Source organism: Canis lupus, chromosome 7, assembly GCF_011100685.1.
Source record: "Canis lupus familiaris isolate Mischka breed German Shepherd chromosome 7, alternate assembly UU_Cfam_GSD_1.0, whole genome shotgun sequence".
Lineage (NCBI taxonomy): Eukaryota > Metazoa > Chordata > Mammalia > Carnivora > Canidae > Canis > Canis lupus.
The window spans coordinates 11089872-11105632 of record NC_049228.1 but is presented as its reverse complement, the minus strand read 5'-3'; the positions used below and the strand labels follow the sequence as shown (position 1 = coordinate 11105632).

At 35.1% G+C, this 15761-nt stretch overlaps 1 protein-coding gene and 1 long non-coding RNA gene across 11 annotated transcripts in view; one reads left to right on the top strand and one right to left on the bottom strand.

Annotated features, from left to right (window-relative positions):
• RPS6KC1 (ribosomal protein S6 kinase C1) overlaps positions 1-15761 on the bottom strand; it is a 177422-nt gene that overhangs the window by 78355 nt on the left and 83306 nt on the right. For all 10 annotated transcript variants that reach the window (XM_038542113.1, XM_038542116.1, XM_038542124.1 and 7 more), the window contains one exon: positions 7808-7923. In XM_038542113.1, the coding sequence (XP_038398041.1) occupies positions 7808-7923 (116 nt within the window). The remainder of the gene's footprint in view (positions 1-7807; positions 7924-15761) is intronic.
• On the top strand, positions 11099-13497 carry LOC111096625. The gene is made up of 2 exons (XR_005361947.1): positions 11099-11252; positions 13114-13497. It is a non-coding gene; the product is annotated as an uncharacterized LOC111096625 (long non-coding RNA).

Genomic DNA, 15761 nt, shown 5'->3' with positions numbered 1-15761 from the left:
AATGCCAGGCCAAAGGAAACTAAATTTATCATAAATCAGAGAATGGAAAGATGAAAGGAGGAAGTTTCTGTTTGTCTGTAATGTAAAATAAAAATAAAAAAAAAAGAAAATCAAAAGAAAGAAAATCAAAGAAAGAAAAAAGTTGCAAGTAAATAAATCATGATAACATTGAAAACAAAATTTAAATAGAAAAAATAATGAGCTGGTATAGTTTCTAGAACAATAATTCAATTCAGAACTGTACAGCTATAATGAAACTTTGTAACAAATGGAAAACTGAGCCAACCATCAATCACAGCCTTATATTTACCCCCAGATGGCTCTTGAGTAATTTAGAAGAGGGAGTACTAAAAAACAACGTAATAATCGATAAACTTGGGGAGAGAGGCAACACAAGGCATTCTCTCTCATCATGAAACTACAGTCCTTTAAAGTTACTTTATAAATATATACTATGTATTTTAAGAGGACTGGTAGATTCAAGTTTAACTGAAAGAATTGTCAATAACAGTGAAAAATTAAGAAATTCCATCATATAACCAATAATTGTTACAAGTGAGGTTGTTTAAGCCTAGAAAAGAGATGATTTACAGGAGAAAACAATTTTTTAAAAAATATTTGAACATGGGTGATGTGGAAAACTAGGTCTGTTGACTACAAAAAAGATCAGTAAAAACGGGAGGGATATTTCAGGACCAAACACAATAAAAGAATAACCCTAACTCCCCATCCATCAGTCTTAGTTTTTCCCTATCAGTAAAGTATGACATTAAACTAAATAAACTCCAAAGACACCTCCACTTGGCATTTACAACCAGAAAGCAATGTTCTATTAATCCCCATAGTGAAATGGTAATGCTGCAAAGGATGACAGGAGACACAAAAGTCTTTAATGTATCCTCAAAGCAGACTTGTTGTCAGACATCTATCAGAATATACAGGAAACACTATTCTCCTTGTGGATGGAAGATAAATATTCTGATTAATAAAATGTCACGATTAATAGTTACTGAGATACCACTTTTGATACTTCAAGTCCTTCTGCAGACCAGTATCACTAGACAGGGAGCTCCCTGAGAACAGGAAATACACCTATTCATCTTCATACTCACAATGCCTAGCATGTTAGTTGGAACTAGAGAGGAAAAGAGCGGAAGGAGGAAGAGAGGAGGAATACAAGAGAAAGAGGTAACATAGATAAATAAGCTGTCATTTACAACTAGGAAAACCATCGTTTATGAGATTTTCTAACATCAGCAATTCTAATCGCTTTCAAATTTTTGTTTGTTAGTTTTTAGGTTTAGCAAGCAAAGACTAACTTAAGTGTGCCCCAACTTCTTACTGGATTGCCTGCAGTCTTTCTACTCCATAACACATTGTGATAATTAAAAATTCATCTCCCCTTATGCTATTATGAAGGAAGAGTAAGAGCTGCTTGTGATTTTTGGTAAGAGAAATGTTGAGGAAAAGTTACAGGGGAAAAAAATACCGTAAATGATAATTTATCCATTATATTTCTCTTTTAAAATATGGCCAAATGGGTCTAACATCCCTATCTCCTATCTATCTATCTATCTATCTATCTATCTATCTATCTATCTATCATCTATCTATCTATAAGTAGGCTCCAAGCCCAGCACGGAGCCTGACACAGGGCTTGAATGCATGACCCAGAGGTCATAACCTAAGCTGAGATTAAGAATCAGACGCTTAACTGACAGCCACCCAGGTGCCCCCCATCTCCTACTTCTACCTTATACCTTCATATTCACTGATGTCATTGGATCTTTCAGTTTCCAAAGAAACATTTTGGTTCACTGTAGCAATCTCAACAACAAAGATAACAAACTATGAAATCTCTCTACTGTGAAAATCTCTCTACCTTTCAGTGAATAATGGCTGTGTGCCCATTATGTGCATTTTAACTGAAGAGAACAGAAACCACCAAAAGGCATGATCCCTAGCTTGATGAAGTTTATAATTTACTTGAGGAGGTAAGACAAATACATAAGAAACTAAGTAACAACAAAAGAGTTTTTAAAAGTACAAGACAATAGAGATAAGCCAGAAGTCCATATATGATAAATCATAGTCTCAGAAAGAAGTGGAACTACATATGATTTTAAATGCTTTGTTGAAATCAGGTTAGAAAACGGATATTAAATATAGGATTGGAAGGAAACTAGCCTGGTGGGAAAAAAACTGTTCACGTTGTAGAACAAAGGAAAATAAAATTACAAACTTAGGGTCAGTGAGTTTTCACAGGCCTTGAATGCCAGCTCTGGACCATATTCTCCAGAGTCTAGGAAACAAGTTTTTGTATGAGAAACAATCCAATGAAAACAGTGATTTAGTAAGGTTACTTCTGCAAAGATGGGAATGGTGAAATTGTAATGGGGAAAGACCAAAGGCAAAGTGATCATTAAAGTTCTCTTTCCACTTTAACCATCTATAAAAGTTTAAGATCAGAGAAATGAACAAAGAAAGATCATGAAATAAAATCATCAATAAAAAAATCCTGTATTCCTTATACGCAGCGTTTAAATTGGGTAGAATCCCTATAGATCTATTCCTTTTTTCAGATGGCAAAAGGAAACATAAATCCACAGAATTTTAAGAACAGAAAGAGACAGAGATCAAGTCCAACATTCTGTCTCTTTTTTTTTTTTTCAGATGAGAAAACTGAGAAGCGGCAAGGTTAAGCAATTTGTCTAAGATGACAAAACTAGATAATAGTTAGAGGGGATTAAATACTTAAAAAATAATATAACATTGTTTGGATATTCCAGCCAATGCTAAGGGAATGAGGGATGAGAGTATACAGTATATTTCTAGGAAACGTGACTGATTTCCTTAATAAAAATGTAAAATTTTTCACTTACATATATTAACTACTGTAACAGAAGATGCCTAGAGAAGCAAGGAACAGGTATATTCATCTATACCAAAACAAAACACAGGAGGTAAAGAGGAGGGAGAGGATACATGATGGATCATATAAGAAAGTATAATGATTCAACTATCTTCAAAACCAAAGATGGCAAATACTTATCACTCTACTGCTCAAGCCCTTGACAGGTATCTCTGTTAATCTCACACTCTGTCTCATAATACAGTGTTTCTGGCTGCTATTACAAGAGGATTAGAATAAACACACCAATAAAATCTGTTTACTATTTCTGTTCTATATTCTCTAAATGGCTGAGTGATGCTTACCTGTGTTTTTGTTGGTTTCTTTAAAGTTGCTGTTTATCCTGTCCAGTCTTCTTCACTTGATATTATTCCCTGTTCTCACTGAAATCTACCTCCATTCTTACCAATCTGTGAGTGTGGTACTTCTCAAACTTTAATGTGTTTGCACATCACCTGAGGATCTTATTCAAATGGAGATCATCAGTCTGAGAGAAGGTACGATTCTGCATTTCCAACAAACTAATAGGTGATGCTGATGCTGCTGGTCACCAACCACATTTGAAACAGGTTTAGCTACCTGTCCTTAAGTAACTTAAGAGAAAGTCACAGTTGAAGGGGGTGGGGGCGGTGGGGAGTAGGGTAAAAGGAAAGCACTACAAAAAATATATCAAGAACCCACACTCCAAAACCTGATGGCTAATTATACTAGTTTCTGAACTTGGCTTCATCTGTAAAATTTTGGCTTTGCCAAGAGTGTCACTAGCCACTTACCCTCAAACCTGGTTTCCTAAGCCTCTCTTAGATCACATTCAAGGATGTCTCTTCATTGCAGTCCTATTGCTGATGTGGATTGCCCCTGACTGCCATCACTATTTTTATCTCTGTCTCACTAAGGGAGACACAGTTTTAAAATATTTTCTAAGGGAAAATTGAGAGATATCAATAGTACTAGTTAACAAAATGCACAACAGAAAAATATTTTCCATATTATAATAATTATACTCAAAATCTACAAATATTCAGGAAAGGCATGCATTCTACAATTAATTTTCCTTCACACCTTGTTTAACTGCAGGACAAGAAATTTATTCATACTTTAGAAACTATACAATATTTTACGTCCTAAACTTAGACCATTTACTGTCTTTTTCTAAATTTCAATGATCTTGGTTTAAAATTCCTAGAGTTAAAAAGAGCAAAAAAGTTATTCCAAGTCTTTTCCAGGAAAACCCTCTTTTAATGTTAATTCTTAAATCATCCAAAGTCATCTCCAATTTTTAAAAAATGAAAAGGAAGAGAGAAAGAACTCTGTCTCTGTCACATAAGACTTCACCTTTACTTCAAAGTTCACTTCCTTTTTTTCCTGAATCCTGCCCCTTAAGTTTTCTTTGAATCTATTAATAATGAAGTAATGAAGAAAACAAAGAGTGCTTTTGCTCCTTTCTGTCCTTTTTTAAAAAGAATATTACCATGAATGACTGGGAAGTTCACAACTTTTATATTTACCACAAAAGAGTCTCATAAATAAATTCAATAAAGCAAAAGCTTTAAATCATCACAGAAAATGCGGGTGGAATGAGTCATGACCTGGACTGCGCCAATGGGGGAAAACAATAATCAACACAAAATTTTAAAACCAGAAGGAATTCCTTTATTTTCCTAATCAGCCAGGCTAGAAAGAAATGTTTGCACATGGATTCTAGAGAGAAATAATATCTACTTTGCAGAGAATTTAAGAGCTAAAAAGGGCCTTAGAAATCATTTATATTGATCCTCTCATTGTGTTGGCTGAAATTGAGGACCAACAAGGGCTAAAGAAGGAAATAACGAAATCACCAAACTCATTAAGAACCTCTAGAAGATATTTAAGTTAAACAATAAATAAGAAAATAATTGGGCATGCCCCTGACCTAAGGGCCAGGTTTTACAGCATAAAATACAGAAGTGAAATAAAAAACAAATACTAACAACAAAAGAAAAACATCTTGTTCTAGCAAGAAGAACGGTCCTCTAGCCTCCTTGCCTAAGAGTTGAAAAAATCCTAGCATCTCAAATCTGATTCATGGGGTAATCCTTTTCATCCTTTCTAATACAAGTTCCCATTATTCTAAATGACTCTTACCATTCTAACTTTTGTTTCCTCAATGAGGTACATATACTACATAAGGTTTGCAAAAGCAGAGACTGTGTTATTAATCTTTTATATAACTTCAAAGTATATCTAGTCTGGTACTGTATATATATATAGTCTTAACCAATGTTTAGTGAATTAATATATAATCTAATACAACCAGTTCTCCTGTATTAAATCTCCTTTGTTTTATTTTCATTAGAAGTTATGCTTGAAGGGAATTTCTGACTAATGTACTTCATGGTTCCTTTCTCCAAGTCAAAAGCCATACAGCAGGCTTTATATATTTACTTGCTTAATAAATTAGTGTTCACAAAGTAGTAATGGGAAACTAAAATGGGGGCTGCGTAAGAGGGAGCTTGAAGGAGTAAGAAATAGGTAGCACATTCAAAGTTAACGTTAATGGAAAGAATAGAACACTAGTAATTTTCGAAAACTTTTAGAATATTTATATACAAGGAGAATTTTTTTTTAATATACAAGGAGAATTAGTAAAACAGGTAAGTTCATAGAGGCCCATCCTATTTAATACTTTTATAATTGTCCCTCAAAATGGAATTGAGAATGGACACATCAGGATTAGACACAAGGAAGGCTGTCAACCCCACAGAAAATAACCCCACCAGCGCCTTTGGCTCAGGGTATGATCCTGGATTCCCGGGTTCAAGTCCCATATCGGGCTCCTCTGCCTGTGTCTCTCACTCTCTGTGTCTCTCATGAATAAATAAATAAAATCTTAAAAAGTAAAACAAAATAAAAATAACAAAATAGTAAGGAGTTTAAAAAGTAAACTTAATACAATCAAAACAACGACAGAAAATAGGAAAAGATCAGCAAATAGAACACAGAATAATAATCTGAAAATCAAACAGCAGATATCTTATTTAAAACATATTCATTATACAAGAACAAGCAATAAAAGTCAGACTATAATTTTTTAATTCCTAAAAGTAATGGTCAGGGGTGCTGGGGTGGCTGATTTGGTTAAGTGCCTGACTCTTGATTTCAGCTCAAGTCATGTTCTCAGCCCACATTGGGCTCTGTGCTGGGCATGCATGCAGCCTTCTTAAGATTCAATCTCTCCCTCTGCCTCTCCACACACCCCCATCTCCACAAGCACTCTCTCTAAGAAAAAAAAAAAAAAGGAAATGGTCAAACACTTAACATTGAAAATTCTCACTAATAAGTATTTGTTTGATAATTGCATGTTTTAAAAGGTCACACACAAAATGAAAAGGATTCAGAAAATCAGCAACAAAAAGTCTAATGGTCCAACAAATCAACGATTAAGTATTGGGCTATTTTTAAAACTAGAAAACTGAAACACATTATAATTGTCAAAAAGTATAAAAGCATTAAAAAATATGGAAAAAATTATACAAAGCAATCTGTGACAGAGGAAGAAAAATAGGGCTAAAACTTATTAAGCTACTCTTGTAAGCTTAGCTAATAGGTGGTCTTTTGATGAGGAAAGCACTTGATTTGCAGTATTGGTGTGGCTATGTGTGCACCTATATAAAAATGAGTAATTTAAAAAAAAATAAAAATAAAAATGAGTAATTTTTTTAAAAACTCATTTAATCCTTAACAATAACCCAGAAAGGAATTACTATTATCATTTTTCAGATGTAGAAACTGGAGCTAAGACTGCCCAATCTTCCATGGCTTCAAATGATACAGTTGGGATATGAGCAAGCCCACATGCATCTTAGATCAATTAAAAAAATAAGCATTTTCTCCCATCTCTAGAAGATATAATACTTAAATCATATCAGAAAAAAACTTAGTTTAGGGGATCCCTGGGTGGCGCAGCGGTTTAGCGCCTGCCTTTGGCCCAGGGCGCGATCCTGGAGACCCGGGATCGAATCCCACGTCGGGCTCCTGGTGCATGGAGTCCTGCTTCTCCCTCTGCCTGTGTCTCTGCCTCTCTCTCTCTCTCTCTCTCTCTGTGACTATCATAAATAAATAAACTAATTAATTTAAAAAAAAGAAAAAAACTCAGTTTATATAAAGAAAAAAAAGTTACTTCTTGATATGTGCCAAGTCCAGATAGATATGACATAAAAACAATAATAAACCACAGTGTTTCAAATGTTTTAAGCATTCACCTACTTTCAAGACCAGACTAAGGATAGTCCCAGATAATCTAAATAACCCTGTTAGAATTATGCCTTTATAATTTTAAGTGGTCAACAGAGCTACTTGAAGGACTTATGCTTAAATAATTAGTTTTAGCATGAGTCAACAAAACTGTACATGAATTATACAAAAACCATTAGTTAACCTTAACATTTTTTCAAATAAAATTTGGTACAAATTATTGTCATTTTACACATGGAGTTTTAGGGGTAAAAGACAAAGGGCCGAAAAAGAAGAGAAAGCAAGTCCCGTTTTATTCCACGTTTGGTGGTTTGCTTTAATGCTTTTCTTTTCACCAATAACTTGTTAGAAAAATATTGATAAAATTCAAAAGACCAAAATTCTTAAACATTCTAATTATAAAGAAAGCCAGGAGACAATTCAGTAAAAATGGCTAAAGAAAATATAAAATGTGGGATGCCTGGCTGGCTCAGCAGCTGAGTGTCTGCCTTCGGCTCAGGCTATGATCCTAGAGTCCCAGAATCGAGTCCCACATCAGGCTCCTTGCATGGAGCCTGCTTCTCTGTCTATGTCTCTGCCTCTGTCTCTCATGAATAAATAAATAGACTCTTTAAAAAAAAAAAACTAAAGAAAAGAAAAGAAAAAATGTAAAATGAAACATACCTGGGATACATCATCAAGTTGAGGTTTTCCATAAAGGCTGGATAGATTCTCTGCTCGCATGAGATACTCTGCTGTTTTTCTCTTCACAGCTTCTCGACGTGTAGGGCTTGACTCTCCTAAAAGGAGAAAACAAAGCCAGGACATGTGAAAAATAAATAAACTTTCTTTTATCCAGTCTGAAGATTAACTTCTTTTTTATCCAGTTCACCACTTGCTCACATTTGTAACTAAAAAGAAGAGAGATTCAAAATTAGAACAGACATCAAAGTTAGCAAGTTCTAAATATCACCACCAAAAATGTTTATACAAATTTGGAAATTTTCCTATTTAAATAGAGAGAATTTGATACCTTTTTAAGAAGCGTTGACAGACAAAAAATGTCATATAAAAAGTTCTGCAGGGCAGCCCCGGTGGCTCAGCGGTTTGGCTCAGTGGTTTAGCGCTGCCTTCAGTCCAGGGCGTGATCCTGGAGACCCGGGATCGAGTCCCATGTCAGGCTCCCCACATGGAGCCTCCTTCTCTCTCTGCCTGTGTCTCTGTCTGCCTCTCTCTCTCTCTCTGTCTCATAAATAAGTAAATAAAAACATCTTAAAAAAAAAAGAAAGAGGAAAAAAAAGTAAAAAAAAATAAAAAGCTCTGCAGACATAAGACTAGCCTAGTTCAGGTAGTATGCAATTGTCCAACTCAACAAATTGGGACTAAATGCAGTAGGTGTGTAGAAAGAGCCATGACATGGATTTGATATGCTCTATAAGTACCACCAAACTGGAGAATAAAATTATTTAGGGTAAATCTGAATTCACTATTGAGTTTTGTAAGCTTTTCCTGGTTTTTTCATTAACAACAAATTGTCACCCACCTTATAACAAAAATAAGAATGTAATTCAAATGTATGTTAACCAATGGGAATTAAAATAATAACTTTAAAGAAAAGAAGAAGAATATAACTCAGATCCCTGTAATATACAATTATATGAAAATGAACAAGTCATTACCCTGTCTGGCTCTGTTTCTCCAAATAAAGGATAACCAAAGAACTCAAGATCTCAAAAAAGAGGTGGTCCATGGGCAGCCCGGGTGGCTCAGCGGTTTAGTGCTGCCTTCAGCCCAGGGCCTGATCCTGAAGACCGCAGATCGAGTCCCATGTCAGACTCCCTGCATGGAGCCTGCTTCACCCTCTGCCTGTCTCTGCCTCTCTCTCTCTATCATGAATAAATAAATAAAATCTTAAAAAAAAAAAAAAAAAGAGGTGGTCCAGCCCATGAAGGAAATACTGGGCTCTCTCCTCTCAAGAGTGGAATGATCCTAAGCTTTTTATCCTTTTTATAGACCTGACGGTGATATAACATTTCATCTGAAGAAAAGATTCCATGACTGAAAATTTAAAAGTTTGAAAACCACTATACTATAGGATTACTAAGGCTCCTCTGATAAATAATATTCTACATATTCATGATTCATTTTTTTTCAGAGCACTTCATACATAGTACTTTTTAAAAATAATTCATCCTATGCATCTTCTGAATGAAATTAACCAAAAAACAAGTATCAAATAGTGGAAATTGCCCTTGAGTACGTTCTGGAAACCCTGGTTATCTAAATTCTGGCTCTGCCTCACTAGTCATGTGACCAATGATAAATCATCTCAACTCTCTGACCCTCCTTCTCATTCTCTAAGACAGAAACAGATACTTCAAATGACTGCAGAGATTAAAGGAGACAATATACATAAAAGACACTACAACAAAGACAGCTGTATACAGGAAGCACTAAATTGTAAAGGCTTTCAATCTTGGTTTCTCTCTAGACCAAGTCCTACAAAATAACATTCCTGTGTCACTGAAGTGAACTGATCTGAATTATAGGAAAGCAGGCATTTTCTCCCAAAAGCCTAGTAGTAGAAAAACCTTATTTCTGCTTAGAATAGCATCTTCTTTTTCTTCTGGGGAATGGCCCTTTCTCCTCTCCTTCATGGCCTCTACTTCTCTCCGACCAATAGCATCCTCCTAACAAGGGGTTTGAATGAAAGCTGCAGTCGTGTTTCAGATCTCTGCCCCTCTGCCCCTTACTAGTTAGTCAAGGGTGAGCCCTCTGTCACAAGCTGGGCCACTGACAGAGCCCCACCCTCTTGGCCACAGTGGGAGAAGGGAGGAATTGGCCCAACACAAACTGGGCCAATCAGTCCCTCTCGGCTATTGATGCTGGAAATCAGAGGACTTGGTACTGCCAGCAGCCTTAGTTTCTGCCAATGCAAAAAGAACCAATCAGAAAGAAGGAATTTAACAGAGAGAAGCAGTTATGAGAGACAAAAAAAAAAAAAAAAAAAAAAGGAATCCTGGTGTGACTGGGGTCCCAGATTTCAGCTGAAGCTACATTCCTGCCATTCTTTGCCTACTGTAGTTCAAATGTGGATTTTTTCACATACAAACCAAAGATTCCTGACTGAATAGAGCATTCAAAGAAAAACAGCAACCAAATTGGGATTGCAATTTTGCTAAAAAAAAACCTTCCTTTCATATCTTTTACTTTACTGTTCTATCTCTTCTCTCCTTCATGAGTAGTTCAAAAATATAACTAGTCTTGGGGGTGGGGAGAATCTCTATCACTTCTTAACCACAGAACAGTCTACATTTATTAACTCACCAACTCCTCAAACTTCAATTCAAATATCAATGATTCCTGCCCTTAAAATTTACTGAGTTTCTAAACCCGTTTTTATTTTCATATATCTGTGAAAGGTACCTAATTGAAACATGTTGTGAAGCTAATGTGTGCCCATAAATAAGTAACATTCACTATTTCTACTCATTACTCGACCTTTAGTTTTGAATTTACTGTTCATAGAACTGCTACTTCCATCATTATGAGAGCTTCTCATTTCAGGTTCTACCTTTCATGCCCTAATTTAAATCCCTCATTTAAAATTTCTAATTCAGCATAGGCTAAGCTGTTTAAAAAAAAAAAAAAAAAAACTTAGTTTTTTAACTCAGTGTGATTACAAGCTTTCAGACAACTTCAAAATTTGCTTTATTCAAAAAAATCAGTTTGTCTTCCCAAATAATTTGAGATTCAAAACTGCCAAGCCTATAGAGCACCTAATTCAAGCTAGAGGTAATACCACAGTTTGTAATCAAATCATTGTTTTTTAAACTTTCGGTATCTCTGCTGCTTTCTAGGCAGTCTCCATAGTAACAGAGAAACAAGAACCGGAAGCCAGCAGTTGAAATGGACTCCTGCTGCTGACAGTGGTTCTGCTTCCATGGAAACAACAATGAAGTGATGGAATACTGGAAGGCTTTTTAAACATAACCTTAAATATACATACTATGACTCGTTCCCTACCAGCCCCTTAAAAGTAGGTCACAACCACTGCTGATCAATAGTAGCGGCCAAGGATGAAAATCACCTCTTGCAGGCAGGTTTCTACTGCTGGACACTTACTGAGGTTTGTGAAGTACTAAGAAGAAAAGATTAATTATGGATTTCCAGAATAATTTTAACTGATCAAATTACTGATAAATGACTTTAAACAGGTATTAACTGATTAAAATCAGCTGTAACCTTAATTTCTTAATCTTCATGTTAAGACACATACACAAAGCCCATAATAATTATTTTTCAAGGAAAACTAGGTTATCTGGAATTTAACTTTTAATCCCATATTGGGTCATGTAGCCATTATTTCTTCAGTATTATATCCAGGTAGACACTTAATAAATGCTTTTAAATATGGATACATATTTTACATTCCATCTAAAGATAAACCAGTATCTTCACTAAGTTTCTCTACATTTCTGTTAATAATTTGGATACAGTAAGAATTTCCACTGGGCATTCGAAAGAAAAAATCTACTCCCATTATTTACTAAACTTTATGTCAAAAAGTTCCACTGTACCAGAGAAAAATGTCTTATGTATGTCTTTACCTTATCAATTGCTGATCAAGAGAGAGGATGGATATAAGATTACAGAGTATAACCTGTGAAAGAATAGGGTGTAGATGAATAGAAATGAGGAGAAAGTCCAAAGTTGTCCCTGAAATTTTTAGAAACACTGCACTGCCTATCCTACATGTCTCAGAGCACCAACTCTGACTTAATTTACTAAGTTTATTGAAGGCACAGTCTATAGATGATGGAATCGCAGAATTCTAATTTATTCAAGAAGCCATCACCATTTGGGCATTCCTTCATTATATTAAATCCTATTCAAAAGATATCTCTTTTGATACTATATCCAGTATCTTCCTTATACAACTAAGGAACTTAAGGCTCAGAGATGTGGAATGTCTTCCGCAGTTGAAAAGTTAATATATGAGACTAAACTGAAACCAGGTCTTATGCTATCCCACGCTTCAGGTGACTGAATTTGAAGTGAATCATGCTGTTACTGAGTGGAACAAAAAAAAAAATACAGAGCATGGGACAAGTACGAGTGAGTATGGGAACAAAGACGAAGAGAAAATAAGCATAAGAGTTAAGCCAGGAGCCTATCAGACAACATAGTAGAATACAATTGGACAGAAATAGACTAAAGATGACAGACAAGGACACAGGACAATTAGAGTGACAAAGAGGTATAAATTTCACACTGTGTTAAAGAGAATGGGCCTTTTTGAGAAAAAGTGGTCTCTCAAAACATCCTGGTTATCCAAGGATTCTTTGGAAAACCTGGGCCTTTTCTCATTTACCCATAAAAAAACCAAAAGGGCATTTTTATTCACAGAACTAGTGAATATCAGTTTCACAAACTAGAATAAAAAGCAGTTTTTCCAATTCTGTTATTCTACCCTAACTTACCAAGAAGAATATAGCTAATGCCTCATCATTGGTTCAACAAAAGAAAAGCAATGCTGAAGGAAAAACTAGCCATGTTAAACTACTTGAAAGATAGTATATCTACATCTGTATTTTATGAAAAATTTTAAGGAGTTTTTAAGAGTATTTTGGCCATACCTGATTTTTGCCACAGGCATAGAATTCAATCCCCACATAAGACTCTACTTAGGCACATCTTATATTCTTATCTCTATTTCTCTACTCCAACAAACGCTGTCGAATAGCCCCTATGCCACTGTATTCTTGGCTAAATATGCTGGTTTTTAACTCAGACTTATCACATTAGAAAGAACATTCACATCAACCTGAGTTTGAAGGAATGAGTTTTTATTGGTGCTTTTTTTTTTTTAACAATGTTAGTAACAAAAAAAAAAATATGCCTGTTTGAGATGGCCTTGGTGGTTACAGTTGCTTTTTTTTTTCTTAGTGCTGATTTATTATAGTTAATGGGTTTTTTGTTCTTTTCAGGTATAGCCTACCATTTCTGACTTACGCTAAGTGTTCTGACAACAAAAGGCAACCTTGAGAAAAACAGTAATTTATGGTTCTACGTGTCTACCACAACTGGAGCCATCAGCCTCTCCGTATAGAACAAAACCTGGTCAGTCAGGGAATCTGCTTCCCATTTGCATTTAACCAACCCCATATTAATGTCTTTTCAAAACCAAGTGTTATGTGACCCCTAGAAGTTCAAAGAGTCATCAAAGAATAGTAAAAGCAAAAGTCATAATAATATTCATCTCCAGGCATTGCCTTGGTTATGACTGCCTTCAATGCTGTTTAGCAGTTTTTCTATCAGTTAATACTGAATGAAAACTAACACATCATTAAATCAGTCTTTAAATGCCTAAAGACAGTCTTATCTTAGATTCAACTATTTTTTTCCTGCTTTCTAACCCATTTTTCGTTTTGCAATTTTAAAAGGTAGTACCCAAAACATTAATTATTCAATCCATTCATATCAACATTGCCTGGCCAGTCTCTTTGTGACAATAAACTCTTGTCCAGATAGATGGACAGATACCTAGGTAATGAATCCCCAAAGTGTCCCTTATATTGTAATCAATGGCTTCTAAAAGACTAAGATAAAAAGTTTTAAAAGAACAAGAGATATATTAAAGGAAAAGGAATGAAGAATTAAAAATTAGGAGCTAAATTTTTGCCTTCTGAAATGGAATAAAAATAAGGGAAAATAGGGGATCCCTGAGTGGCGCAGGGGGATCCCTGAGTGGCGCAGCGGTTTGGCGCCTGCCTTTGGCCCAGAGCGCGATCCTGGAGACCCAGGATCGAATCCCACATCAGGCTCCCGGTGCATGGAGCCTGCTTCTCCCTCTGCCTGTGTCTCTGCCTCTCTTTCTCTCTGTAACTATCATAAATAAATTAAAAAAAAAATTAAAAAAAAATAAATAAGGGAAAATAATGAAAATAAAAGTTCTAAGTTCTTAGGTTATGTCAACAAAGCTCTTGTTCATTTCTTTTACTGTTAGAGACATCTTAAGAAGTAGAAAATCCATAGAAGACTCTCAAGTCCAACAACTGTTTTTCTTGATGTCATGATATTCGATCACATATTTTCCTTTGAGATGATGTCAAGTGATCAACAGAATTACTGATTATAAGCAGTTAACTCTTCTGAATGCTAGAGGTTTCACAGCCTCCTCTAGTGCATTCTCACCTTAAAAAATTAAACTTAGTGTGTATCAGAATTAGAAGAGACTCCATTCCATCTCCAAATTTATTTAACATGATATTAAATATCTCCACATTTAAGCAATTCAAAGAATGTGTCAAGCAATACACCCACAATACATCACATTTGATGCCCATTTCAGGATAACAAGAAAATCCTCCCCAGGAAGTAATAAGTAAGCCACCATAGTGAAAAAGTTCTCCATAACCACATATTCCTGTTCCTCCTATCATTTTCAGAAGTAAAGATGCCTTATAGTTACTGAGCATCTAGTATGTTCCCAACACAGTTACCTCAATGTTTACAGTCATTTCGGTGTTGTCACAGAACATCACATACAGAAGACTCAATAAAATTTTGTTAAATAAATGAATGGAAAACCAAATGAATGATTTTGTACCAATACTACATGGTCTGATAACAATACCTTCATGCCTAGAGACACTCTAATTACCTCTTTCTATAACTTAGTACCTTTGTTGAACTTAAACAGTTAAAATAAATGCATTTCAGAAAATGTCTGCGATTACTGTCTTTATCTTGTGTGTAAGTGAAATCATAAGAAAGGAATATGGAGGAACACAGCATAGAAGTGGTATAGTTGGACTAAAAGGACAATCTACATTTTTATTTAGTTTTATGAAAAATTGCCATGACAGCATCAACGAGGAAACATAAGCACAGATATTCTACATAATTGTAAACCATTGTGTAAAACAGAATGAAGTCTATGAACTTTTTATTGCTTGACAATTAAAATTTTAGAAAATCTGTTTCTTTACAGCTTGTAAGAGTACAATATGCCTGTACAACAATCTGGTTTTTCCAATGAAACACACTTTGAGACCACTAATGGCAACACAGTAAGCTTCTGAGAAAAAGCAGACTTACGTTTTCAATACTTTCTAAAAGAGAAGAGATAAACTGAACTTCTGTGTAATATACACAAAACTCAATGTTTAATTACTAAGATTGACTTAAGCTGTAAGTTATATAAAACTATGCAACTCAAGTAATTATGAAATAATGATTGACTCCACAAGTGCCTAATACCGGCTAGTATTGAAACAGCAGTTTTCGATTTAGGGTTTTTAGTTTTGTTTGGTTCACTTGAAAATACTCATAGATATCCATATTTCTTTTGAGCAGAATTAAGGTTTTTTTTTTCAGTAATCAAAGGAACAAAATCAACCCTCTCATTTTAATGTTTTTAAACTGTGTTGCTAAAGATATAAAAATGCGGGGATACTGATGACCGAGACCATCTAGTAAAAAACCCTTCGAGAATCCTCATCTCTCTCTCTCTGCGTTTGCAATAGAGCAGCTGTGCCTCACACAGATTCACATGAATGAAAATATTTAGACGAGAAACCACCCACTTAGTTTATTTTCCATACGACTTTCCTGTAATTATTTTGTAAACTGT